The sequence below is a fragment of the Carica papaya genome, chromosome 5 (genome assembly GCF_054855325.1).
Source record: "Carica papaya isolate Zhongbai chromosome 5, ASM5485532v1, whole genome shotgun sequence".
NCBI classification, from domain to species: Eukaryota; Viridiplantae; Streptophyta; class Magnoliopsida; order Brassicales; family Caricaceae; genus Carica; species Carica papaya.
In genome coordinates, this window is record NC_142313.1 from 905169 (window position 1) to 930445 (window position 25277).

General features: G+C 35.8%; 4 protein-coding genes across 8 annotated transcripts in view; all 4 read right to left on the reverse strand.

Annotated features, from left to right (window-relative positions):
* Window positions 1-197: 197 nt before the first annotated feature.
* Window positions 198-2903, reverse strand: NRPB9A (RNA polymerases M/15 Kd subunit). Its single transcript, XM_022050988.2, has 4 exons — window positions 2746-2903; window positions 2565-2640; window positions 1043-1201; window positions 198-459 (listed from the first exon to the last, which is right to left on the reverse strand). The coding sequence occupies exons 1-4, from the start codon at window positions 2772-2774 to the stop codon at window positions 379-381; spliced, it is 345 nt and encodes a 114-aa protein (XP_021906680.1). The 5' UTR covers window positions 2775-2903; the 3' UTR covers window positions 198-378.
* Window positions 2904-3613: 710 nt separating this feature from the next.
* LOC110821494 (zinc knuckle (CCHC-type) family protein) lies at window positions 3614-5740 on the reverse strand. The gene is made up of 2 exons (XM_022051354.2): window positions 5602-5740; window positions 3614-4490 (listed from the first exon to the last, which is right to left on the reverse strand). The coding sequence occupies exon 2, from the start codon at window positions 4401-4403 to the stop codon at window positions 3621-3623; it is 783 nt and encodes a 260-aa protein (XP_021907046.1). The 5' UTR covers window positions 4404-4490; window positions 5602-5740; the 3' UTR covers window positions 3614-3620.
* A 978-nt stretch (window positions 5741-6718) lies between these two features.
* Window positions 6719-9266, reverse strand: ATOEP16-2 (Mitochondrial import inner membrane translocase subunit Tim17/Tim22/Tim23 family protein). Of its 3 annotated transcripts, none has more exons than XM_022051174.2 (8): window positions 8969-9266; window positions 8619-8765; window positions 8438-8489; window positions 8255-8329; window positions 8097-8128; window positions 7843-7876; window positions 7692-7759; window positions 6719-7151 (listed from the first exon to the last, which is right to left on the reverse strand). In XM_022051174.2, the coding sequence occupies exons 2-8, from the start codon at window positions 8742-8744 to the stop codon at window positions 7008-7010; spliced, it is 531 nt and encodes a 176-aa protein (XP_021906866.1). In that variant the 5' UTR covers window positions 8745-8765; window positions 8969-9266; the 3' UTR covers window positions 6719-7007. The 3 variants fall into 3 exon arrangements, with proteins under 3 accessions (XP_021906866.1, XP_021906867.1, XP_088076128.1); XM_022051175.2 differs by having other exon boundaries at window positions 8898-9266; XM_088220002.1 differs by lacking the exons at window positions 6719-7151; window positions 8969-9266 and adding an exon at window positions 7243-7425 and having other exon boundaries at window positions 8619-8876.
* A 193-nt stretch (window positions 9267-9459) lies between these two features.
* LOC110821364 (binding protein) overlaps window positions 9460-25277 on the reverse strand; it is a 28799-nt gene continuing 12981 nt past the window's right edge. For all 3 annotated transcript variants that reach the window (XM_088220000.1, XM_088219999.1, XM_088220001.1), the window contains 18 exons: window positions 24262-24321; window positions 23486-23585; window positions 23309-23386; window positions 22636-22703; window positions 22431-22499; window positions 22272-22349; window positions 22095-22190; window positions 18677-18747; window positions 18496-18573; window positions 18311-18404; window positions 18099-18197; window positions 16414-16616; window positions 16213-16327; window positions 15302-15433; window positions 15119-15226; window positions 14932-15041; window positions 14762-14854; window positions 9460-10653 (listed from right to left, as the gene is read on the reverse strand). In XM_088220000.1, the coding sequence (XP_088076126.1) occupies window positions 10119-10653; window positions 14762-14854; window positions 14932-15041; window positions 15119-15226; window positions 15302-15433; window positions 16213-16327; window positions 16414-16616; window positions 18099-18197; window positions 18311-18404; window positions 18496-18573; window positions 18677-18747; window positions 22095-22190; window positions 22272-22349; window positions 22431-22499; window positions 22636-22703; window positions 23309-23386; window positions 23486-23585; window positions 24262-24321 (2187 nt within the window). In that variant the 3' untranslated portion in view covers window positions 9460-10118. The remainder of the gene's footprint in view (window positions 10654-14761; window positions 14855-14931; window positions 15042-15118; window positions 15227-15301; window positions 15434-16212; window positions 16328-16413; window positions 16617-18098; window positions 18198-18310; window positions 18405-18495; window positions 18574-18676; window positions 18748-22094; window positions 22191-22271; window positions 22350-22430; window positions 22500-22635; window positions 22704-23308; window positions 23387-23485; window positions 23586-24261; window positions 24322-25277) is intronic.

Consider the following 25277-nt stretch of genomic DNA (forward strand, 5'->3'; position numbering starts at 1 on the left):
GGATAAACTTTTACTTAAAAAAAAAATTAGTTTTTCAATGTGAGAATCACTGTGAAACAGTTATTTTCTGTGTTATATATATATATATATATTTGTATTTCTATTAAATCACCGCCATATTCTGCTCAAACTTATAATAAATACTAAATTTATTTTAAAAACAGACAAAATAAAAGAATAATTAAACAAATTCAAACTTTTCTGAGAGGCCAAAAACTGATAGATAATATATTTCCTAATCAATTTTAGGAGTTGCAAGTAACCCAGAGCAAAAGATTATCATTTTACAACCTCCAAATAAAGATTTGACCACAGGTGGTCTTTAGCCATGCTAGTTAAAAAAAAACATCAACCTCATGATTCATAAACAGCAAAATCTCATTCTCTCCATCGATAATTACAATTCGGGTTGCAACAGACGAAAAACAGTGTCATACCCTCTTCGCCTCTAGAAGCCGCCTGTACATGCAAAAATACAATAACATTTAGAGCACAACACTATCCGCTTAGCCGATACGCTCTTGAAATGTCCTTAGGCAATAAAAGATTGAACATGAGCATGGGTGAGCCAACGAAAAGATGGTTGAGTCCACCATCCATAGCAAGCCTATACGTTTGTTTCTCAGAACTAAGGCTTCAAATGACTCTTGAGCTAGCATATGAGAATCATTAATTGGTTTTGCAACATTAATTCAAACTAAAATGCAGTTTCCTGTCGTTCTTCCACTAGAGAGAAAGGAAGACGAAGTGAAAGAAATAAAGGCTTTAGTCCATCTGAAGTTTATGGCAATTATCCTCATTTACCTTCCTAACGTTGAATGGGTAAATCAATAAAGGTGGAAGAAGAGGGAGGGAAAAGCACAGACACCTATACATTAAGAGGGCTAATGGATTTCTTTTGAACATAAGAGAATAAATAGGCAATTGCTCTACCTACTTAGTATCAAATTATCGTGTGCTAAGGTTAGAATTATGCACCCTGCAAGTTATTTCTATTTTTACTTTTTAAGTAAAAATATATACAATAGTACAAGAAGTTGACCTGGAAGAAGACAGCTTCTCCATGCTGGCATTTTACACAACGAACAGATTTAGTACGGGGAAGAGTCGGATCCGCAGCCACATCTGACAATATTTGGGTTTGTTCCCCAACAGAGTGGTGCACTTCATTTCTATATACACAGTTATTATCAGCAACTTCCTGCAAACGTTGAAAGAATGAGTACAGAACCTACAGCTGTATATACAACCAAAAAAAGCACCAACACTACAGCTATATTTATATATAGAGAAGAAAAAAAAAGACACAGACCCTACAGCTAAAAACTGTAAGGTTGATGCAAAACAAGAATACTGCATAAAATTTGATTGTTGTGTTTCTTAGCAAAGCCGATGTAATTGTTACAGGCGAAAATTTTCCAATTAAGTCGGATAACAGTAGTTTCTATCCTGAGTTAAAAGATGTACACCATGCATCAATCAAGTATAAGCCACAAGTGGGAGAACAATGCAAGTCGATGACAGCTGGTGTGTGGATTTACGATTAAATTAGGGTTCGGAGAATTACCATAAAATTTCTATAAATGATTTACAATGAACATCCATTAAGTTACAAACTAAAGTAAATATGTCCATTTTTCGAATAACTTGTTGACTGACATTTACTCTGCAATACCACCTACAAGAGCCTGATATAAGGGAAATTTCGAGAACTTAGGGAGGCAATTTCCCCCTTAAATAGATAAATTAAAATCAATCAGCATTACATTTTATAAACTCTCTCCACCTTGAATACCTTCACTTGGGGGTTTGCTAATATTAGAATCTAATTAGACCCAAGTACGAAGAATTGGGACAGACTCAAAGGTCGTTGGTACTGATACAAGGGTCCAAGTTCAGTCCAGTCTAAGAATCCGCTGTCCACCATGAAATGTAACTCAACTTTTGTTTCCATAAATGCCAGTCAGATGGAGAAGAAGGAAAAGATGGAAGTTTCTGATATATCCCTAATATGGAAAATTCTAAAGTGCCTCCAAAGGAACTAAGAAAAAAAGAAGTTTGAAAAAAATAAATCATTGATATTTTTTGAGTGATTGGTACTCTTTTCCACCTAAGGTGGAGACTAAGGAGGTACCTACCTCCAAGACATGGCAGCACTTTTCCCCCACTATTACTTTGACTTCTTTTTCATGTTCTCTAATTATTGATTTATATAAACCTAATCTTGCTAAAAGAATTGAAAGAAATAGTTAAAAAAAAAAAAAGCCAACTATTTCCTTTGCAAATGAAATGAAAAAATGGATTACCGGTGATCAGTAAGCAACAATGTAAGCTAAAAATTCCAAGAGTTGCTGCATCAACCAGATTGAAGTCTTAGTTTATTTACAACCGAAATAAATAACAGAGAAAACTCAACTAAAAGCTCCTCGAATTAATCTCAACATAAATCAGAGACAAAAGAGAAACACATAGGGGATAGATATTAGGGCTTCAATCGGTAAAATATCATACAAAACAAACAGCAGAAAGTTGAATAAGAGAAGGCGAAAAAGAAACCCTATAACCTGGTGATCACAATTGCGGCAAGCATAGAGAAGGATCTTCTGGTCCTTGTCTTCTTTAGGATAGAGAATATTATTGCTGAAATTGAATTGCACAAACAATGTTTTGTAGCATTCAGCATTCGAAATTCAGAGAGAATCATTCGAGATTTTAGGACGATAGTGATGAGAGATTAGTGCTAACCATTCGCGGCAGAATTTCATGGTACTCATCTTCGCTAAAGCTTGGGGCGAGAGCTTGAGAACTGAGCGGAGAGAAGGGATTCTCTTGTTTGCCTGTCTTCCGCCTCCAGTTCCCTACTCTCCGGTACTTTCTACCAGTGGCAGCCTTTTGTAATTCTCGCGCGTACTTGAGGGTGATTGTTAATATTATTATTTTTCCATTATTACTAAAAAATTTGTACGACTGAATCACAATCTTTTTATAAATAATTAAATTATTTATTTATTTATGTATTTCACTTTTTTACAATTAACACAACAAATTAAAACTTTGTTGTATAATTCGATTTTTCTGTCTCTTTTTAATCAAATTAGGTATTTTTAAAAATATTAAACCATACCGTATAGTTCATCCGTTTTAATATTTTTCGTACGTAATCTTTTGTATAGTCGGAGGCTTAAAAGCTCGATAGATATTCAATGCTATCAAATTAATACTTGACAAAGATTGGGATCTTAGGTCAAGGCTAATGACCCATATGATTGCATTTTCAGAAACTCAGAAATGCACAAGACCACGCAAGACAGAGGCTTAATGGTAACAAACACTAGTCTGAAATTTCAAGAACATCTGAAAATCCAACTATCAGAACAAATACTAACAAAACATCTACTGAAATTTTTAAATTATTACATCATGATTCAAAATCTTAAAAGACAAATTTACCAAACTTATTAAAGACAGTACAATTCTCCGTACTAACCGCTCTAGAACTTCCATCCAACAGAACTACTTCACACGAGTGAGTGCAAGAATGGTAAAACGCCTGCGAAGAAGTATCTATGACACACAACCATAACGGATGAGACATTGCAAATGGCTAATTCCCTTTTCCTTCAACGACTTCTGCTGTGTCTCCTGCTCTTTCTCCGGCTGCCTCTATTGTCGTCAGAATCAGATACTGAAGCTGATTCTGAATCGTAAGACTCGGAAGATGAACTGTACCGCCTGTGCTTTCCCTTCTTTTGCTTCTTTTTCTTCCTCCGTCGCCTTCTCTCTTCTCCAGAATCTGATGAGGAACTGTAATCCGAACTACTTTCTGCTGAAGAATATTCTGATCCTGTAACAGATGACGATCCACTATCTGTCTCAAAAACTGATGCCTCACTATCACTACCAGCATCAGAATCTGATCGATGCTTCCTTTTGCTCTTCTTTGAACTCTTTTCAGGCTTATCCTCCTTCATAACTGGATTATCCAAATCATATGGGATTGAGAGCTTCATCCTCAATTTAGGGTTCTTAAGCTGTTGCGTTCGAGAGGGACGCGAGATGTAAACCCTCTCATTCTTACACTCGTATGTCCAATGACCAGATTGGAAGCACTTCTGACACTGGGAAGCAGTGCCACCAATGGTGGACATTGTAAGTTTGTCTTTTCTTTCACCAAGTTTCACTGCTTTTTCAGTACTCATCAAATACATTTGCCTCTTTGCCTCCCTTTTCTCCTGCCATCTGCTTGGTCCTTCTTCCTTCTGGCCATAGGCATTAACATTTCGAGCTGCTGCAGCTGCTGCCCGCTCTGCCTGAGCTCGACTAAGACCTTTTGCAGCACTCAGTGCTGCAGCCTTGATTTTTTCAGCTGCAGCCTGAGCTTTCTCTTCCTTCTTACTTGACATGTTTCAAATCCTCCTCAGTGCAAAATTTTCACATGAAAAGGAAATTCCAAACTCTGTGTTATCAATCTTACACGATCCTTTTGCTCACTGCATTCAAAATTGACCTCAGTTTAAATTACTGTTGATGGGTCAATAAACAAGGATACAAGTATATGGCTAAAATCAAAAATTGATTTAAAAAAATAAAACCTCGAGAGACTAGCAAAATGGTAAGAAGCCAGAGAAAAGAGTGGAAGAAATAACTCCCTGCATTAATCAAGAACTCTTAGAGATGTTTTGAAAAAACAAGCAGGACCACAAAGAAACACCATAGCTTGTGAAGAACTGACAGGTAAAGTCAAGAAACTTTACACAAAATACGCTAAATTTATGAATTTTTCAACGCATGCTACCCAGAAAAACCTGAAACTCGCGCTCCATTCACCTCAATTCAAGTTTCAACGATTTTTACTTCAAATAAATCAGTTTGAGTTTTACAAACCAATCCCCGAGTAGAAACCCTAGCAAGCTCCCAAACTTTCCCTCTTCCGTCTGTCTGTGCTCCTAATCTCTCTCTTGAAACCCTAAAATTGCAAATCCCCCAAAAAGCTCTCTGCTTCTCCGTTTTCGGCCCTATTCTTCCCCTCCTATGGAATCTACCCCAAATCGAAACCCCAGTCACCTCCGAGCTTTCTCTGGCTTATAAAATTTTCTTCTCGATCAACGAAAATCCTCCCTCTTCTTCCCTTCTCCTTTAATAGACATCCAAAAACTTCCCTCTCAAGCCTCCTGCTCTCTTTTCCGTCTCTCCACTCTCGGGTTAAATCTGCACATCCTCTTCTCCGCTGCCGCCACCCCTGCAACTCGACCTATTCTTTGCTTCTCCTCTGCCTTCCTCGAACCGAGCGGGTTACCGCTTCAGTTTCTCCTCTTTCGAGCCCTACTTCTTCAGCGGAGGAGCTCCGTTTGCTCTTCGACCGAAAGATTATTTAGCAAATAACGCACAAGACTCACTATTTTCTATTATAAACCCTAGACAAGCCGTTCTGTCTAAAATAGATAAGTTCGAGAACAATCACAAACCGTGTCCTTCACATTATTCCCTTTCAGAATAAAAAATTGAAGAAGCTATTGACATAGATCAGGATTGAACAGACAAAAAGTAAACTCCAAAAATCGAAAGCATTGAGTTAGAGATGGATTATGAAGCAGCACAAACCTTGCGCAAGCGGAGACTGAAATCGGCGAGAGCAAGATCCCCAAATTGAAGAAAGATTTCTCTGTGAGGAGAAAGCCAGAGAGAGGCTTCCGAAATTTTAGTAGTGAATTGGTCTAATTTAGCCTTTTTATAGGCGCTTGGGTGAGAGACTTGCCGTCGTATTTCTTCAGTATTTCGGAAATAATTTAATAATATATAACATTATATATTAGTAATATATTATTATTTATTATATCCAAAATATAAAATTCAAAAAACCTTATGTATTTTTTATTATCTATTTTTTGCTATAACTAAATTCTCAAATCAGCCAATCAAAAAAACTATTTTTTTAAAAAAAATTAATTATTATCATATATATTAAATTAATAGTTATATATACATATACCGATAAGTATATCTATAAATTTTAAAAAATAAATTTCTTGATTTATTTTTAATCATTTAATTATTAATTGAACCAATAAAAAATTAATTTTTATTAATTTATTTTTAATTATTTAATTAATATTTAATCTTGTTAAATTTATTGATTAGTTAATAATATTTGATTTAGTATTAATTTATATGTAATTAATTTTTTTATTATAAAAAGATGTAAAAATTAAGAAAATTAAGAAGTCATCGTGAACATTTTTGGTCAAGAAACGCTCATGATATCATCAGTGAAAAGTTATTGGAGATCATCCGACATTTAAACATGTGAGTACAGACTCATCTGAAAAAAAAAAAAGCCAATACTCGCCAACTAACATTCGCCAATTGATCAGCATATTTATTTCTTTCGTGTTTTTCGTGATAAATATGTAATTGATTCTTTGATTCACGTGAGAGTAAAAATAAGACTACAAATTAATTAGGGAATAAGAAAAAACAAGTTATCAAAACAAGTGATATGCATTGAAATTCAACTGCAAATACAGAATCTTTTAATGCAAAACAAATTCGTCAACTAGTCAGTACATTTATTTTTTTCGTGATAGATATATAATTAATTCATAGATATGTAATTGATTCTTTGATTCATAATCTTTTAGAGAATTTTCTTAGTTTTTAAAATTTACACGGGAGGAAAAATAAGACGAGACAAATCGATTAGGGAATGAGAAGGAACAAGTTACCAAAACCAGTGGAATGCATTGAGATTCAACTGCAAATACAGAATCTTTTAATGCAAAACAAATACACCATTTGTGCCTTGATTGAGAAAGCCCAAAGCATCAAAGACCATGGAAAGGTACCTAAACCCTTTACATGTCTCTCATTCTTAACCATAAAACTCCAGTTAAAAAGAAAAACTCAAAACTCCTAGCAAGATCATACTACGAATTAAGGTTGCTAAGCAACGTTTTATCGGACTATAAACAAAGCAAAATCGATAACGAACTAAAAGTTAAGATTCCAGATTAGAAGATCCCAGAAAGAAGATTTGCAGCAGTCGAAATGGCAGCTCCGGTGATGGCACATTGCACGACTTGTTCATGAGAATAGTCTTCTGATGTCAGTGCCACAGCCACCCCTGTAATTGCTCCTGCAACTGCACTGTTTTTCTGCAAAAGACAACAACAATTACATGTAAAGACTTGACTATTCTTGAATTCTTCAACTCTCTATATCTCCTAGGTCAGAACATTATGATACCAAAACGAAATCGCTTGTCTCACTTTGGACGAGTAAATCTGTGGTGGTGCTGAGTGCACAATTCAGCTCAAGTTCACAAATGAAATTGTAAAGATTGTTCTAAAATTGATTATGAAACTAAGTCCTTATCCATAAAACCTCTTCAGCACCTCCAAGAACCTCATGCACTTGAAGATATTCGCACTACATTGAAACGAGAGTGCAAAATTTCAGTCGACTGTATCGACAAACATAGGTCTAGGTTTGTTCTAGTTATGAACTAAAGCTTTCAAGGTAAGTGATTGATTCGAATAATGCTTCCATAACCATGTTGAAAAAAATTAGAACCAGCACAAATCAATTGCCTAGAAACCTCTTCAACATCACATGAAATGTTCCAACTTATGAAGAGATTATAGTACCCTATACAATCAGAAGATCAGGGAAGACATTAGAATCATCTTAATTACCCAATCATGAGATCCACGAGCTTCTTTAAGCCCATAAGTGAGGCCTGAATAAATTCCTGCAGCCAGTCCTGTAGAATATGCAAAAAAACTTTTGGTCAGTTCCCAAAAATCTCAACACAGTTGTGGACAACCCAAATCAATTGTTACTCACCCCATTGTAGAGATTCTTTTCCAGTATGCTTCACCTGTAAAAAAATGATAAGAAATCGGAATGTTACCGCAACAAAAAGCATGGCAGAGTGAAAATTTCGTCCCCAGCAGGCCAGAAAATCTGTGAAGCAGAGACAAGTTCTAATCTAAACGAGATTCGATTGCCTAACCGGTAAATCTGTTGGTTTTCTAGGTTTTAAATTCACGTGTCGTTTCAATTTTTCATACTAAATATTTTCAGTTCAAGAAACTCACCATCGCTTCAAGAGATTTTCTGTTGCTCTCTCCTGCAAAACACAGAGAATGATCATGAGACAGATCAACGCAAAGTTCCTGATTAAAAGGTTACTATTATAATAGACATACAACAACATTATGTGAAAGAAGGAAGGACCAATGGCATGGAGATGAACCTTTGAGGTCAGGGAAACGCTTCTTTTTGGCACCAGAGAGCTCCGGAGGCAGATTACTTGAATCAACTCCGGCACCTAATCAAACAAATAACTAATCATGTAAGTATGTACGTACGTATATGTATTTTACACAAAAAAAGAATGAGCTCGAGTTAAGCATCTGGAAAGGAAGACGAAACCTACTTTCAACAGCTGTGAAATAAGCCTCCCTCGACACAGCCTGGATTGCTCCAATCTGCACGCCAACTCAATTTAGACACGTATATAACAAAGTATACATGCAAGAGCCGTGTGTGTTATATGCCTTCTCTTCTACATAAACATGAAGAGATACAGAGAAAAAAAAAAAGATACGGAAAATTACGCCAGCAGCTTTGACGAAGCTCTCAGCGATGCGGTTTAGTAAAGGATGACCGAGATCGAAGAAACCGCCCTTGTCGAAGCTACGTAGCTCATCCAGCAAAGAACGATTCTCGAAGTTACTGCTCATGTTTCCGCCCTTACTCGTCCTCTTCCCGAAGAAAAAACAACAAATATATCAGAAAAATTACAAAGAGACGAAAATGTCACCAACAGTGGAGTTTTTGTGGAAAAGAAACAGGGAATGCATGAGAGTGAAAAAGGGCGAAGAAGCAGGAGTTACGAAGAAGCGGAAGAGAAAGTCAAGGCGGTACACGTGTCCTGCGGCACCATACGTGTCTGCTACAGGCTTACCAGGTTTGCGGACTTGGTGGCGTCTCCCTGAATCTTCTAGTACTGCGAACTGTACATTTCCCCACCTCTCCTTCTGTTAATACTTGTACTTGGATTACTACGCCAAACACGCCCTTAACTACTGGACCTTTTTTATTCCGCAAATTCTTGTTATTACTTTCTTTTTTTTTCAGTCCTTGAAAGTCTCCTTTATGATTCAGTTGCCATACCACGAAGGAGACACCATTGTAGTGATCTCAATATATGCAGAGTGGAAATTAGGTTTGGGTTTAAACGAGTGGAAGACATAAGACCCATCGAGGAGTCTTAAAAATTTGTATACATTATAAAAATGTGATCTTTTTTTTTTTTTTTCAAATTTCTGAATAGTTCAAAACAGGGAAATGAGATCATCTTCCTGATTACAATGGAAACTAGCTAACAATTAATGCCAAAATGTAAAAGGGCAACTTTACAATCCAGCAAGAATAACCATCCACCTTTAAAGGAAATGAAGAAAGAGAAGCTTGCAAAAGTTTTTTTAAGTTGCAACTACAGCAAGTTCTAATTTACAATGGGGTCTATAAATGCAGAGTTTCTTCTACAGCTGACAGATAATTTGCCCTTTTTAATCAACTTCCTAAATGCCTTCTTCCACGATGACAATCAGATCCACCATCAAAACTGAACAAACAAGGTGATAACTATGCAGGGCATAATATTGATGCCCTCTTCTATGGTATGCGGTTCACATAGCTAGAGGAACAAAATAGAAACGAATTGACGCAAAAAAAAGGACCCAAAAAAACAACAAAAAACAAAAAAAGAAACTTTGAAGAAAGGAAATTAATGCTGAGGAATGTTTACAAATGCAACAGTTATTCAACTCTAAAGCATCAGAAAGGCCTGGTGAACGGATCGTCGACAAGGCCTACATTATAAGTATCAGTTCCTTCTGCCCCTTGATGGTGCTATACAGTATCCTCTCCCAACTCCGACGAAACGAACAAGGGACAAGCAGAGAAAAACCGCAATCCCCCTACTTTTTTTTTCTCCTTTACTTCTTGAGAAGTCCAATTTTTCATTTAGCAGCACAGGATTGATTTACTATCAATGCACAAAAAACTGAGAAGAAAACTAGTCACCACGCTTTAAAGGATGTGAGAATGACTCAGGATCCGTTTACAGCCATTTCTGGTGAGGATTTGGGAGGTACCAAAGGGCAATCTTCTCCACCTATTGGCCGATTGTCCGAAGTGTGCAAGCAATCAGAACAGCTTCTGGAAGCAGTGAGTTCCTTCTCTCTATGAGTCTCATCATCTGAATTGTTGCCACCACCAGATTCAGAACAATTTCTCGAACTGGCAGATTCCTCGTCTTGATGATTTGCCTCACCTGAGATCTTGCTTCCATCAGTTGCCCGGGGAGACGTTTGTGTAATAGCCTTTTTACTAGGTAGCACCGCTTGGCTTAGTGTAGAACATAAAGCAGCAAATACATTATCCCTCGACTTTGTACTTTTCCCTAAACGCTGTTTCTTTGTTTGCTCATGGTCCTTGTCTTTAGAAGCCATTTTTCGCTTCAACCTAAGAGACTCCATTGTCCCCTCATCATCCTCCGAAGCTTCTGCCTGTTTTCGTGGCGGCGGCCTGTAATCTTCATCATCCTCATCATCGTCATAGTCCACAAGCCCCCCAGGTCTCGGGCTACAGAGTTAAAAAAAGGGAAGAAAAGAAATGAAGTAGACCAATAAAAAAAGAAAATTCTTGTTAAAGAATGTAATTTATATATAAATAGAGTTAAACTAGGTTAAAAGATATTAAAATAAAATACACACAAATATTAAAGTAAAATACACACTTTATAATTAATTACAACTTTCTTTTTTTCTTATAGAGACAATTATTCACGACATAGTATCAGGGTCTATTTTAGAAACCTAAAATTTTTTTACAAATCCTATATGGACTTTATTGCCGGAAAAAAGAAAACCCTAATGGGGGCCACTAGATCAGCCACCACTGGCCTTCATTGTCGGGAAGAAGCCAGGCTGCTGCCACCAGTAGCTGTGCACCAGCAGCTACGCACCAGCAGCAGTGCGACCAGGGAGCCGCTGCCACCAGCAGCAGTGCACCAGTGAGGCCACCAGCACCAGCAGCTGCACAGAACCCTCCAGCCGCATCTTTCTAGCTGCAGTTTGATGACAGTCGCCATTGCCCAGCCACACTACAGCCACTGCCCAGCTGGTAAAACCCTTATTTTTTGACTTATTTAATTGCTCTTAGTTGTCCTAAAACCTAAATTATGTCAGAGACTACATCACAAATCACTAGCACCAATTCCCACATAATCTGCATAAACTAACAGAGATTCCTAACCAATCCAGGCTACCTATCATTTCAATAGAAAAACTACTTGAATTGGTCACAATTGATTCAGACCATTTTAAAAGAAAAAGAAAAAATTAGTCACATCCTGGGAACCAGACCAAAACCAGGAGATTCAAATTTTGACACATTGAATGAGAAGATTCAATGACAATGCCTTGACTCTGGAGCTCAATGACACCAGAGAAAAACAATATTGTTATGTTCTTACCCGACACGAAAGAAGTATTGGATTCAACCAGAGAAACCTATTTCAAGGTAAAGGATGCAGCCCTAATCTATGATCTGACTATAAAAACTTGATCAGCAAAACAGGGAAATAAATCGGTCACAGAGTATATCGACCTATTAAAAAACTTGTAGTAGGAGTTTCATCAATATCGGTACTTAACCATGGAAGGTAGCAAAGATGCCGCTACCCTGAAGAACATGGTGGAGAAAGACAGCATATTATTTTATGGCATGACTCAATAAAGAATACAATAAAGTAAGAATTCAAATCCTGGCAAAAAGAAGAGGTGTAATCTCAAGGTAATGTCCCTGGTTGGTGCTGAAAAAAGTAGGAGAAAGGTTATGTTGGAACCTTGTGGTCCTGACAACTCAACAATGGCTACAAAAGGCTGCAAACCACGTCAACAAGGAAAAAAAGCCGAGTAACAATAAAAACCTAGGAGAGAATAAGAACTTCATGGTGTAGCTTCTATAAGAAACCTCGACACACTAAGGAAAAATGTTGGAAGCTCCACAGGAAGGCCACTACCTCAAGCAAAGAATGAGATTACAAGAACTCCCTACAGAAGCCTCACAAACAAGCCTATGCAGTTAATCTCCAGGAAGAAGAGAAACCCACTGACCTGAGTGAATTCAATATCGAAATTGAACAGCTAAGAAGCAAGCTTGAGCATCTAAAGAAACTCAAGAGGTAGAGGTCTGTCAGCACATTCACGTATATTTTCAGGTATACTTTCTCATTTTTGTAGTTTAAATATCTCAGATACATCATTTGAGAAATTATAAATTATAAACTTAGGGACTACTGGTCATATAACCAACTCCTCAAAACACTTACCCATATTCCTCATGCCCAAGTAATAGGAAAATTCTTATTGCAGACGGATCTCTAAATACCACTGCAGGAATGGGTACCATCAAGATTAACCCTACCCTGGTTCTTGAAATGCGCTACATGTTCTTAAACTTTGCACCATTTGTATCAATCACTAAATAAACCAGGAACCTAAACTGCAAAATAATTTTTTTTCTTCCCATTATGATTTTCAAGACCATAACTCAAGAAAAATGATTGGACATGTTCTCGCCCAGAACATTATATGCCACTTGGAGACACTTGGGCTCTCTCTCTACCATAAACAAAAAGTATAAACAGTATATTAATAATATAGCTTTTTAAAAAAAAATAAGTATATTAAAAATATAGCACTAAGGGGGTGCCACCCATTTATAAATATTTACATCTCTGTAAGTATATATATGACATATCCAAAATCCTCTATCCTATGTTATGACCCAAAATCAAATAGCCAAAATAATGTATCCATCTATCCCTAATTTTACACTTCTCACTGTCTATTCCCTCAAACGCTTTTCTGTTTCTTTCTTTACAGATTACCCAAAAAATAGCTAAAGGAATTAGATGTACAGATTTTTTTTTACATATGCCTTCCCAAGTCCTAAGCTAATCCTTTACTGATCGCGCATTGACCCAATTAATCCCCAACAACCCATAAATCATAGTCCATATCTCATAAACCACCGGACACCAAAGAAGAATGTGGTTACACGACTCAACTGCCTCTTTACATAGATAACAGCCATTAGCAAGTGTACAGTCCCTTCTCATCAGATTGTCAATAGTCAAGATACACTCTCTACCTGCCTCCCACGCAAAAAAACAATTCTAGGTGGGGGATTCACCTTCCTTATCTGCTTCACCGGAAGTCGATCCAATCCCCCCCGGGGGTCTCTTCCCCTCAGGAACTTGCGGAAAGGCTTAACAGTAAAGCCCCCTTGCTTTTTCAATTTCCACACAAGCTGACCTTTGACATCCTCCAAATGCGCAGTGGATAAAAGATACCGTTGTACCTCATATTCTTAAATCTCTCAATCATTCAAGTTCCCTGGTCACAGTCACCAACCACTCTGATCTTCCATTCACCATCTCATAAGCCTCCTCTATAACCATATTCTTCGATTTTGCAATGGCGAAAATACTCAGAAACTGGTCTTTGAGACTCCCACCACCAATCCACTCATCTAACCAAATAGGATTTTATTCCCTCTCCCCATTTTCCATTTGAAGCATTCTTGAAATTGTTGTCTTCCCATTCTTATCTTCCTCCACAAGTTCATCCCATACAGTCTAACCACCTCTCTATCACTACTACAGACTCTACCACTAAGCTCTTACTCTACCACAAATATCTTGGTCATCTTTCTTTTTTCTATTTTGAAGGTTATATTTCCTTTTTTCTTAAAGACTCCATTGATGGAAATTTACATTGTAATACATGTGCATTTACTAAACATAAGCGTGTAACATTTCTCAGTATCGATGAAAGAAGCAAATTTCCTTTTTCATTATTTCATAGTGATACTTGAGACCTACCCACATTCATAATATATCTGGAGTTTGATAGTTTGTATAATTCATTAATGATTGCAAAAGAGTATGTGGTTCGTTTTACTAAGGGCAAAATCTACTATGTGAATTATTTATTTCAAAAAAGATAAATCTGATGTGAGCTATATAGTAACTCAACTTTTCAAAATGATCAAAACCCAGTTTAGAATCCATATAAAAAGATTTTGCATTGATGATTAAGTCATACACTATCTTCCTTTTTCAGCCAAGAATATATCATTCATGAATAATCATGTGTCCACATTCACAACAAAATGGGATAGTGATGGCACAAGAAGTATGTGAACTATTACAGCTGAAGAGTCTCCTAGAAGACCTAAAAATCAAGTGGGATAATCCATGGCGCCTTTACTGCGACAACAAATTGGCAATAAACATTACTCATAACCCTGTACAGCATGATAGAACAAAACATGTTGAAGTTGATAGGCATTTTATCAAGAAGAATTAAAAAATGGTCTGACATATACTCCCTATGTGCCCACCAAGTTACAACTAGTAGACGTATTGACTAAAGTCTTGAGTAGTCTGACATTCCAGACTATCATTACTAAGCTGGAGATAGATAACATCTATTTCTCAGTTTGAAGGGGAGTATTAAAGAATGTATTTTATGTATAAATACCTTTCGTAATCAATTATAGTTTTCTTTTTCCTTATCCCTAGAACTTGTATATATAGGAACATACCATGCATGAGAATATAACACAATTATTCTTGATATTTTCAACATTAGGACATTCGAAGTACCCTGTACTTAAATACCTTAAAGATGAATAGTTTGCAGCAACTCCATTGGAATGAGGCTGAGCAGAAACTTTTTGGGCATGAGAAGCAGATGTTGTGTCTTCTTCATCACTGCATAATAACCAAATCACATGGATTTATAAACAAAAGGTTTTACTTAAAATTTTTTAGCTTAAATTAACACAGACCTGTCTTCATTGAAATAGTCTTCCTCCTCTTTCTCTAGAGCCCGTTCATCAATTCTCCTCCTTGGGTCGATGGCATTCGCGTTACTTTTTGGTCCAGAACTTTCCAAGCACTGCAGCCATACACCCCAGAGCCCATAAAGATAAATCCCAAGTAAAATGGACAAAAGCAGGCTGCAGAAGAGAATACCTGCTCATATTTGACCTTTAATGCGTGAACAGATGTCAAATATTCAAATTTAACCAGCTGGTTCCAGAATGAATCAACTATATACCTAAGCAATAATTTCAGGTTCTCCTACATGATACAAAGTCATGAGTACCAAGAATTTTTCAAGGTTCATAATCAAAATGAAGGAAAAGAGATAGGCACCTTGCGTATGTATTCAAAAAGTTCTAAAACTGCAGAGTTCAGCAGATTGTACCGATTACCATTACCAACAAAGGCATCTACAATTGGTTTCAGCAGATTGTTCTTAACAAAGTGATTTATCAGATGCTCATCCTGAAAGTATAAAATATTTCAGTTTAATAGAAGTAGTGTAAGGAATTTCTAATGCCAAGTTACAAGTTTGAGAAATGCAAATCCAATAAATATTATGTCACAGATATGCCAAGGTGATCAATCGTTCACAAGTACTCTAAACATTCGCTGATGCAGGACAAATTAAGATATTCTGCCTAAATAGGAACATAATGCTGTTTTCAAATCAGAACAGTATCAATGACTAGTTCCCAACTTGGACATCAAGCTTAAAATTTCTCAGATCTCAAACCCAATAATGACTGGACCACACAACAGTGACCATAAATGTTTTGACAATAACCTTAAAATCATCACAACTAGGTTTATTAGATCCTACACCCAAGGAGTGCCAAAGGAGAATAAATATTACAGGAGACAAATAGGGAGAATAAATATTACAAGAGCGCCAAAGGAGTGCCATCTGTATAGAAAAGCAATCTCACTCAACATGGATACAAAAAGGCCAAAGGATCCTACACCTACGTGCTTTAGTTGAGCACGTGTGTCTTCTTAGTCCCATATGAATGATACAAAAAGCGCATTTCTCACTCTATTCCAAAAGCTCTGACCATATCAACAATACCAGATACAACTAACAAATAACTTACTTTAACTATTTTTGCAATCAACTTCAGTGGAAGGGAATTAAACTGTAGACACATTTTTTGTAAATTGCATATGCTCTACTAAGGAATAAATCTGTTTCGGTAAGATAACAGCTTAAGGACCTCCAGATGACCAAAAACAGATTTACTTACATGCCGAGAAAGAATAGTGCGAATAAATCGAACAGCAGCAACTACCAAGTATTTTTCTCTTCTGTGCGTTAGCAAAAGAACTTTGTCTACAACATTATTAAGGAGAAAATTACACCTGCAGAAACAAGCCCAAATCAGTTTCACATGGGTATCAGCAAGCATTTAACCTATATGACTTCACAACAAGCTTCTAATGATTACTTTATTCTGTAAGGATGGTGCAGAACACAAAAGCATAGCAATTCACATATGTTTGACAGTATCTCAGGCTTCGTGCAATTCTGGTTTCCAACTCTAGTAGTGCCAACGGATTTAGTAATTGCCCTTTCAGGACATGATGCTGTTATAACATCAAATAACAGACCCAAATGCTTCTCATAGAAGATATCAATAATAGTATCCCGCTGCAGCAAAATCAAAAGAGATTAGAAAGTAAATTACTGAATTCAAGGCAACTACTAAACAAAAGAGGAGAAAAGAATTCAATCTTACATGAAAGCTTATGAGACATATTTTTTCGAACATATAAATAAAAGACAAATCAACATTCAAATATTTTCACCTGCATAAATAAACTCAAAACTGTTGTCGAATTCAAATGCAACTATTATTAATGTACATAAAATTTACATTATAATCAAGCAGTTTTGGCACCTAAAGTATAAAACTAAACCCAGGATATCAGTACAAAAATTAGTACATCTATGAACAAGTAATATCAAGTGCGATATTTAATAAATATCTCATCATAAAATATAAACATTAGTTTTTTTATTTTTGAAGAGAATTAACTAATTCATTATTCAATTTGACAAACCCATTATTTACTTGTATATGGAAAACAAAACCACATGACATAATATACAAAAGTCACATAAACAAAGTGCCCACTCAAACATCCATATTTTCTTAAGTACAGATTTTGCCTATGGTGTGCATGATTTCCGATTAATTTAAAGATGGCATAATGTTTTTTTTACAGAAAAAGAAGCTGAGGATGAACTAGAACATGTATTCAGTTTTTTTTCTTATTGGTGCCATGTATTCAGCTTAACTAATGAGTTTAACCTCTAACCAACCATGTTACACTGGAATATAGCCCAACTTTCACAAAAACAGAACAAAAAAACTCGGATGCCAGGGAAAAGTAACAGATAATTAAAAGTGGAGCTCATTTATATATGCAAATTTCAGGTGGGACTGAAATTCAATTGTTTCCTGGGACAAATTTGAATATCCTATGACAGAAGCCAGATCCCAGATAATCGGAGTAGCATGCCCCTTCTACTAATATATTTAAAAGTTTAAATGATATGATTTACTTTTTCTTCACTCCAGTTGCATGAAGGTATTTGACTTCTACTGATCAATTATCACAGTTCACATAACCAGGCAAGATTTAGGATAGAGAACTTCAAAATGAGGCTCATTCAGGGATCATTACCCAAGCTTCAAACTAGATAAAATATGTACACAGGCCAACATATCTTAGCATTTAAGTATTAAAAAATGCAAAAGCAGCTCCATTACCATCAACACACACCTCAACCCCCCAATACCACCAGATAATCAAGGTTCGTACAATTTTAAAGATACACTTGGCAAAGAGGACAATATTAATCACCTACAAGAGATATTAAGTCAACCGTGCCAAAGCCAGTCTAGTTAGACTGGAGAGTTCAGGTCCAGGCTCAACCACCAGCCACAAAAATAGACATCAAGGTTGATTACATTGCTGAAGCTAGCTTGCTCCATTCAGAAATCCAAATTTGGGATAGCATATACATAGTATATAAAAATGCCCAAACTGTTTATGGACATAATTCACTATTCAGTAAACTTATTTGGAAAATAAAGTGGGTGAAAGCAAATACAGGAGCAGGCACCTGGCCTCCTGATAATGTGTATGAATCTAGTAAACTTCGGAGAATTTCAAGAAACTGGCAGTGCATGTCGTCCTCAAAATCTGTTATCATTCCCTTAACCTGATGTGAAAAAAAATTATACATTAGCTCTTTTAATGACTATTAAAGAAAACAATAACTGCCTTAGGTAACTTCCCTAAAATGAAAAAAAAAAAAATCTGGTAAGTGCATACCAAAAGTCCTAGGAGGGTGATTCCTTCCTGCCGGACAACATAAGAGCGCAGAAGGTTTGGATCCTGATTTAAGAACAGAATGAGAATATCTGTCCTGCATCCATTAGAAGGAATTACTTTTAGGTAAAGAAGTAGGGGATGAACGGAAAATTTTATATTAAGAACATTGTTTGTGTTTTTTATACCCAGTTAACACAAGCTTTTTGTCCTCACTCTGCAACACATCAGTTATGATGTCAAAAATTCCTTCGTTCATGAGATCCCTATAATAATTGATGAAAACTGCTTTTTAGAACATATTGATCATCATGGAAGTAATTCTTAAAAACAAAGTACAGATCAGAATTGATTCTACAAGCAGCATACCTAAACAGCCGCAACTGTTGGACCATCTGCAGGCTCTTGCTTAAACTACAAAACTCATGCAAGAAATGTACCTATTTTAAAGGAATAAAAAAGCACGATAAATATAGAGGTACATTAAAAGGTAATAAATTAAAAAGATGCAACCATGAGACTAGGCAAAAAAGTATAATAACAATACTGCTCCGTTCATCATGAGCGAGTGACCTGTCAATTTCCCAGAGCAGATAAATAAATATGCATATATAATACGTAGATATAACATAAGAATATATAACAAATGGTACCAGATTCCCAGTCAGACAAAGTTTGGAAGGTTAAAGTATCATCCACAGTATCCTTTTTTTTTTGCTTGGGAGCCCAGCAGGAAGTACATTCTGACCATTGATAAATTGATAAGACAGGATAAGATTCTAGTGAATAGATGCTATTTCTGTAAAAGGACTGCAGGGACTTGCAACCATTTACTCTTTTGGTGCCCGGAGATTTACAATCTTTGGACCATTGTCTATGGTTTATTAGATGTGCAGTGGATGATGGTGGCATCGGTTAGAGACGAGTTATAGCGTGGAAGGGTATCAACAGGAGGAGGAAATAATGGTTTGGAAGAAGAGAAACATAAGAGCTTTTGGAGAGGTAAACGATGATAATGGTTCGACTTAATTAGGAACAGATGGTCCAGACCCTTAGATTTTTGTTATTGGGTCATGCTTTGTAGTTTATGAAGAATTCAGGAAACCTTATTGACTTGTTGATAGATATATACATATAAATATTTTGTATACAAGATGGCATCCCCTTTGTGGCATTGTTGATAAAATTTTGCTCTGTTTATTTCAAAAAAAAAAAGAATATATAACGAAAAGAATGCCTATAGGTTGGAACAACTCCATGTGCGCATCTACACAAGGCATTCACGTCCCATTATTACCAAAAATAGTAATGAATCAATAAAGAATAATCTCTGTAGAGAATATACCTGAGAATATACCTACGGGCCATGCAACACACTTTAAATTAAAAGAGAGTGTATGTGCATGAGTGTGTTCAACACACTTCCGACATCCAAAAAAAGACCCATAGTTGTTTTTGCATTGTGAGAAGGCCTAGAGACTTTGCTCTTCTCCCTCCCTCCCACACTCAAAACACCCCCAAAAGCCCAAAAAAAAACCCAAAAGTTGAATGCTACTAAGAACAACTCCTTTTACAGGGTTATGAGCATTATGGTTGCTGAGATATGAAGGTTCTTCAAAGACTATTTCCTACCTCCTCAGTTACTGTGTTATGTGGCATAAGAAATCTTTTTGGTCTCTTTCAGCTAGCTCTCACGAGCATTATAGGGATATCTCATCAGCTATTTTCAGAAATTGGCCAGTAATTCTATATTTATTTTTAGGGTAAATTATAGCTTCACCCTTGTGACTATACATAGCAGCTAACTCCCGTGGGTATTTACTATTAAATAAAAGGGGAAACTAGGTAAGCTTCATGAGAAACATTAGTTTTACATGGCTGTAAAATTTATTTTCTATTAAAGATTCTTTTACATGGCTTTTATAATTTATGTTGCAAATGTAATTACTATTAGAATGAAAAAGATAAGTGACAGAACTTTTTTGATCTTCCATTCTAAGAGAAGAATTTTGAACCTCTACAAGACTGGCAGAGCCGTTAGAAGTAACAAGATTATTCTACTAACATAGAAACCACACGGTCTTATATTAAAATTAGCCAAATCACAAAAGTGAGACTGTTACTTGCCCCTATCTCTAGTTTGCCTTTCTTTCTTTTGTTCTTTTTTCTCTTTCATTTTTAGGAGGATTTGAAGTGTTTTCTTCTATTCTCTACCTAATAGTACTTCTTCGATATGCTAACACTACGGTAAAGTTCTTGTAAATGGTCGGTACCCCTTTTTTGGTAACATGTTTATATATACTTCACTTTTTATTCAAAAAAAAAAAGGATATAGCAATGAAAGCTACTAAAGGGATGCCACCCATATGCAAAAGATCTAAACAAAATCATAAACCAACATACATATAAGGTTTCCCAAATACTCCCAGTTAAGGAAAGGTCCTATCAACAAAACACTTACTTTATATTTAAAAAAATTATGAAGTGGATTGGGGGTGGGGGGACCACCCAAAATTACAAGAATATCCCATAATAAAAAAGGGCACAAGGAAAAAAACATGCACCGTACACCCTCCTTTCGCACGAGCCCACCATTACCAGGACCTTTTTGTGAACTAATATGAGTCAAAACTAATATGAGTCAAAAGTACCATTAAGTATAGGCACCAAGGGGTGCAAACCCATGTACAAAGTTATTCACAAATCAGTAAAGATATCAACAAGTTCTCCTAAATCTTTCCATGTAGTACAACGGTTAACCCAGAACCAAAAAACCAGAAACCATCTCTCTCGAATTCTGTCAATACCCTCTTCTACCCCTTCAAACACTCTTATGTTTCTTTCTTTCCACAAAAACCAAAATATTGCTAGTGAAATAAGCCCCAAACACTTTTTTCCCTTTAACTCATCACTTCCATACCAGCTATGACCCAATTAACGCCTAGAAGACCATAAGCAGAATGATAATTAAGTTCATGGCAAAGACAGACTGGCCATCATGCTTCATTCAGAAGATAAGGCTATTGATATTGGATCCAAACAGAAAAATGAGGAAAAAAAAAGTGAATCTTATAAGTTTTTCCTACCTTTATTTCTTTTGAAATAAAAAATATGATATAATTCATTAATTCACAAGCACCAAGGGGGTACCACCCATGTACAAAAATATTTACATGTCAATTAATGTGTGTTCTACCTTCTTGATTTATCAACTTCAACAATCTCTTTGTTGGCAAATCTTTTTCCTTGTAAGAGCGGAAAGTCAAGGGACTTCCAACACAAGCTTTCAGCCAGTAGATGGTTTTTCATCTTTGAATGCTTTCAAACTCGATCCTAGAAATACCATTATTATTACTATTCAATAATACTAATACTGACCTTAGATTTACTATTCAAAGTTTGGTATTATTTTAGTTATACTCCTAATTAGTTATGATTTATATTTTAGATTAGTTATGATTTGCTTTCCGATTTAAGTAATACTTGTATTAAGCTAGTTCGGCATTAAATTTCCTTTTCTGTTATCATTGTTCTTTTAGGATTAGTTTAGTGACACTATAAATACGTATTCTTATGGGTTGTATAGTAGACACTCAATTCTTGATAAACTCTATACTATTCTTCACTAAATAACTTCGTCTTGGTAGATTCCAAGAATTTCTTAATTTCCTGGTGGATTCCAGGATATCCTCTTCACCCACCCCAAACAGAGAAACAAGCAACAAGAGCACATGGAAAGGAAACTTGACTACATGTGAACGAAAATGAACATGTTCTCAGAGATTACCAAATTTTTCTTGGACTCAATAGACATGGTAGGCGACCTCAACCTTGAAAATAACTCCTGAATAAAGGTGTTGTCATCCTTCAGCAAAGAGACAACCTACAATGGGGTATGATGGTTAGAGGTAAAAGTACTATAAACTTCAAAAGTATTCAAACAATAGGCTTTGAGAGGTTTTACAATGGCATTGTTTGCATGAATTATGGAGTTCAAATTTGCTACCGTGGCTTCATCTAATACTCTAGCAAGAACAACATCCTGAAAAAGGTGATGAAAGGTGAGGTTTAGGACAACCAAACAAGCAGAAATTCCATGAAAAAATAGAAATAGAAATATAACCTTCAAATAACCAACTCTATATGTCTGGTGTATCTTTGACAGGACTAGGGGATCTTTAATTGGTATGGCCTGAAAAAATGAATATCAGAAATAGGAAAAGTAAACTTCTATACCTAACAATATCCCTTCAAATTTTGAATCCAGTCTCCTAACCTAATTCTAAACTTAAGTGTAAGGAAAAAAGACAATGCAAGGACTACATTACCTCCTTAAAAACAACATGCTCTTTTAGAAAATTTCGGTGGTGCTGGGCATGAGAAACATCAGGATCATCTACAGAACAAATTCAAAGCAGTTCCTTATAATCAAATATTAGTAAATTTTTATAAGAAAAATTTCCCCATGAGGTGCCAAATTAACCCCACCAGAGAACAAATGAAACTCTTACCACAAGAGTTGGAAGGATTTTTTATTTTAAGGAATGGTGAAAATAAATATAACAAATTATTTAATGAACATGGAGAATCAGAAAACTACCAAGGACACCAAACAACCTTTGCTTCAGTAAATAGTAACATTCTATCCTCTAAAGATCGTGGAACAGTTTGATGTGCAATATAAGAAATACAAATTAAAAAGAGGCAAATCTGTCACAAATTTGAAGCAAAAGTACTTGGGGGCTTCTGAATGTCAATGAAGAAATCCATCAGCATATAGATAAATCTGTGAGATTAGAGAACCACTTTGCTCTAATCGAAAAAGTGATTGGTTCATTTTGGCCTCCAAAGCTGACCAAAAGGCAAATACCTAATACCTTCTATCTAATGTTACATCAGGCAATGATTATCCAAACAGGTAAATATGCAGATAACATCCAAGATCATTCCTAATGTGGAGATAACAGAAAAAAAGTACAAGATCAAGGTCTAAGAACTTACACTCAAGAGAACCAATTATATTCATGATCAATTCATCTCCAAAGATCTTCTCGAAGATCTGAGGACTATTGAGCAAAACTGAAGATATTCAACAAAAATCCAATCAATGAAAATCACTAAATGACAAGCAAATTTTAGCATGAAGCAAGACAACATAGGAGCAAATGCAGTACTCACTGATCCCTTTGACTATTTTAAATATCATGTGAAGACCATCAATGTTCTCCAAGTCTTCACAGATCCTAAATAGGTCCAGCAACTTCCGGAAGAAATCTTGCTGCATAAAAATAAGAAGGTCCATTTAGAAGAGTTCTTACATATTTATACCGGAAAACAGGAAACAAGTACAAACTTCCATAACATGATAGGGCATTCAATTTTTACACATGACAGAGGAAAAGAAATAGAAATGACCACTCGGAACGCGAACAAAGAAAGAAAACATCAAAACAAATCAATTCATAACACGAAATCACTATAAAGTTGAAAATTGAAAACAATATGCCAATAATTCAATTTTGTTTCTTTCTTTCAGAAAAAAGTTCTAAACTAAATGTTGTTTTAAATAAAAATTAAACTAAATGTTAAAGGACAAAGAAGCAGCTTTGAATTACCATGGTATTATTAACTTGGTAAGTCGTCATAATATAATTGTCGTTTACTGAGATCAGAATTTCAGAAATGAAAACCAACTTTGAATTCTCCAATGCAAGTTTGCATGGACAGTCACACACAACTAAAGCCAGGAAGCTCGAGAATGCAGCAAAAGGCAGAACATACTATCACAAATCCATATTGGACCTGTTCTATTTAAGAGCAAATAAACAATTGATTGCCTGAAGAAACGTTTAACCAATTCAAGTCATAGGTTAAACTAAAACTGAGGAACCAGAATATTTAAATCAAACACATTCAAAATCAGCACAAATTCCAAAAGTTAATAAAAAGCTCACATCATTTATTATAAGTTCTGTCAGCCGCATCTGATCTGCAATACCACTCTCAGTCACAGTCTGCAAGACAATCATTTAACTGAATTTAATAATCACATTTATTTATACATGCCAGACAACTTACTTGCAGGAAATCCTGGTAAAAAGAAAAAAAAATCCAGAAAAAGGAAGCAACAACATCATGACTAGAAACTTGTTGGTGACTTCCAACCACCAAAAATACTAAGGTAACTCTTCATGATTACAAAATACTAGACGTATATGTTTCCACATATTTTGATACACTAGATATGGATTTTCTTTTTGAAAATAAAAAAGAATTATATTCATGAGCACCAAAGAGGTGCAACAAGTAGTAATTATCGTATATCTTAAATAAGTTGAAATTTAGTCCTATGGGCTTGGAACTGGGGTTATTTTTTTGGAAAGAAAAATATCATCAACTCACAAGCACCAAAAGGATGCAAGCTGTATACAGAATTTACACGACAAGCAAAATATCTATAAGGTCCCTAAGATCCTCACAAGAATAAAGACGATGAACCTTAATCATAAAGTCTAGAGTCCAGAACCAAATGTCATTGGATTTACTAATCTTCACAAGAATAAAGACGATGACCCTTAATCAAAAAGTCTAGAGTTCAGAAACAAATGTCATTGAATTTATCAAAACTAGATTAAGTCCCCTCAAAATCTTTCTTATTTCTTTCCTTCGAAATAACCCAAACCATAGACGAAGGAATAAGCCTTGAAAACCATGTCTGATCTCATCTCTCACAGAACCAGCCATCAACCCATTGATACCTAAAAGGCTATAAGATAATGTCCACAAAAGGCAGGCAAATGGACACCACAATACAATATGGTTACAGGACTCTGCATCTCTCTTACACAGGTAGCAACCATTTACCAACACTCTTTCCTCCCAATCAGCTTATCCAAAGACAAGATACACTCTCTCGCAGCCTCCAAGCAAAAGAGGCCGCTCTGGGCGGTGCCTTTACCTTCCAAATCAG

Bases quoted from the DNA above. Each gene is read 5' to 3' on its own strand.
- LOC110821494 (XM_022051354.2), bottom strand. From the start codon at position 4,403: ATGTCAAGTAAGAAGGAAGAGAAAGCTCAGGCTGCAGCTGAAAAAATC.
- ATOEP16-2 (XM_022051174.2), bottom strand. From the start codon at position 8,744: ATGAGCAGTAACTTCGAGAATCGTTCTTTGCTGGATGAGCTACGTAGC. The intron at 8,129-8,254 runs GTTCATCTCCAT...TGTGTTTTGCAG, and splicing joins GCGTTTCCCTGACCTCAAAG to GAGAGAGCAACAGAAAATCT. The intron at 7,877-8,096 runs GTGAGTTTCTTG...ATTTTTTTACAG, and splicing joins GAAAATCTCTTGAAGCGATG to GTGAAGCATACTGGAAAAGA.
- NRPB9A (XM_022050988.2), bottom strand. From the start codon at position 2,774: ATGAGTACCATGAAATTCTGCCGCGAATG. The intron at 2,641-2,745 runs GTTAGCACTAAT...ATTCAATTTCAG, and splicing joins ATGAAATTCTGCCGCGAATG to CAATAATATTCTCTATCCTA. The intron at 460-1,042 runs GTCAACTTCTTG...TTGCATGTACAG, and splicing joins GAGAAGCTGTCTTCTTCCAG to GCGGCTTCTAGAGGCGAAGA.